The 1,817-nt window shown below is 47.3% G+C and overlaps 1 protein-coding gene across 4 annotated transcripts in view; it reads left to right on the top strand.

Annotated features, from left to right (window-relative positions):
- The window catches only part of orc4 (origin recognition complex, subunit 4), a 10,321-nt gene extending 9,479 nt beyond the window's left edge, over positions 1–842 (top strand). For all 4 annotated transcript variants that reach the window (XM_060868807.1, XM_060868810.1, XM_060868808.1 and 1 more), the window contains exon 14: positions 304–842. In XM_060868807.1, the coding sequence (XP_060724790.1) occupies positions 304–486 (183 nt within the window). In that variant the 3' untranslated portion in view covers positions 487–842. The remainder of the gene's footprint in view (positions 1–303) is intronic.
- The last annotated feature ends 975 nt before the right edge of the window (positions 843–1,817 follow it).

The raw sequence follows: 1,817 nt of genomic DNA, 5'->3' as shown, positions 1-1,817 counted from the left end.
GATCACAAGTTAATTATAATTTCAGAAGAAACTTGATGCTCAGAATCACACACACACACACACACACACCTGAGTTAAAGGCTGAGTGCGCAGGAGCCTACAGTCTGTTTTGGCACACGTGAGTCTGCTGATCAGTTAATTATCAGGTTGAGTCAGGTGTGTTAGAGCAGAGAAAACACACACAGCTGTGCAGTTCAGCAGCTCTTTATGTGGTGAGTATGAGAACCCTGATTTAGCTGATGTGATAATTATAGCATCATTACAGATAATACGGTCTAACTGTGTGTGTGTGTGTGTGTGTAGGCGTTTGAGCACTTGCTGCAGCTGGAGCTGATCCGTCCGGTGGACGGCGGAGCGTGTAAAGCACAGAGAGAGTACCAGCTTATGCGCCTCATGCTGGATCACACACAGGTGATGGAGGCTTTGCAGAAATACCCACAATGCCCCACCGACGTCAAACAGTGGGCCGTGTCTGCCTTCGGGTGACGCTTTTCACCTTCACGTGTAAACCTGCGTGCGTGTGTGGGTTTTTTTTTGTTTTTTTGTATTTTTGTACATCTCAGCAAACCAACATAAAGACTTCAGGCACCTGCTGCCTGTGACAGTGAGCTCACTGAGACTCTGTTAATCAGGTGTTTAAAAAAAGCCTTAAAGTGTGAACACCTCAGCAGTGAGCTGCTGGCGTGTCTCACATTCCGTGTGAAAACTGGAGGGAAGAAAAAAGCGAAGTGCGTCAGAGGAAGAAGTGCAATGGCTGCTAATAAACATCAGCAGATCTGCAGTAAAGAAAAAAAAAAGTAAAAATGTTCATGTTAAAGACAATAAAAGAAGGGAAAAGTTTTCCTGCTTGTTTAGTGATTAATGGTTTGGACGAACCTGCTGGATTATTAGATACGCTTTGTACATACGAATAAAATGACCGACTGTTCTGTCATCTGTCGTGCACACGTGAGGCCGACGGGTTCGAATTATTAGACTGATTGAGCTAATGGTCCAGCTGAATAACAATGTCATCTGTTTACTGCTGCTGTGTGAGTGAGTGTGTGTGTGTGTGTGAGTGTGTGTGAGTGTGTGTGAGTGTGTGTGTGTGTGAGTGTGTGTGTGTGTGAGTGTGTGTGTGTGTGAGTGTGTGTGTGTGTGAGTGTGTGTGTGTGTGAGTGTGTGTGTGTGTGAGTGTGTGTGTGTGTGAGTGTGTGTGTGTGTGTGTGTGTGTGTGTGTGTGTGTGTGTGTGTGTGTGTGTGTGTGTGTGTGAGTGTGTGTGTGAGTGTGTGTGTGAGTGTGTGTGTGTGAGTGTGTGTGTGAGTGTGTGTGTGAGTGTGTGTGTGAGTGTGTGTGTGAGTGTGTGTGTGAGTGTGTGTGTGAGTGTGTGTGTGAGTGTGTGTGTGAGTGTGTGTGTGAGTGTGTGTGTGAGTGTGTGTGTGAGTGAGTGTGTGTGTGAGTGTGTGTGTGAGTGTGTGTGTGAGTGAGTGTGTGAGAGAGTGTGTAAGGGAGTGTGAGTGTGTGTGTGTGTGTGTGTGTGTGTGAGTGTGTAAGGGAGTGAGTGTGTGAGTGTGTAAGGGAGTGAGTGTGTGTGTGAGTGTGTGTGTGTGAGTGTGTGTGTGTGAGTGTGTGAGTGTGTGTGTGTGTGTGTGAGTGTGTGTGTGTGAGTGTGTGTGTGTGTGTGTGTGCGAAAGGGAGTGAGTGTGTGCGAAAGGGAGTGAGTGTGTGCGAAAGGGAGTGAGTGTGTGCGAAAGGGAGTGAGTGTGTGCGAAAGGGAGTGAGTGTGTGCGAAAGGGAGTGTGTGTGTGTGCGAAAGGGAGTGTGTGTGTGTGCGAAA

The sequence above is a fragment of the Tachysurus vachellii genome, chromosome 4 (assembly GCF_030014155.1).
Source record: "Tachysurus vachellii isolate PV-2020 chromosome 4, HZAU_Pvac_v1, whole genome shotgun sequence".
NCBI classification, from domain to species: Eukaryota; Metazoa; Chordata; class Actinopteri; order Siluriformes; family Bagridae; genus Tachysurus; species Tachysurus vachellii.
Note: the sequence above shows the minus strand (reverse complement) of the source record. Positions and strands in the feature narration are given on the sequence as shown.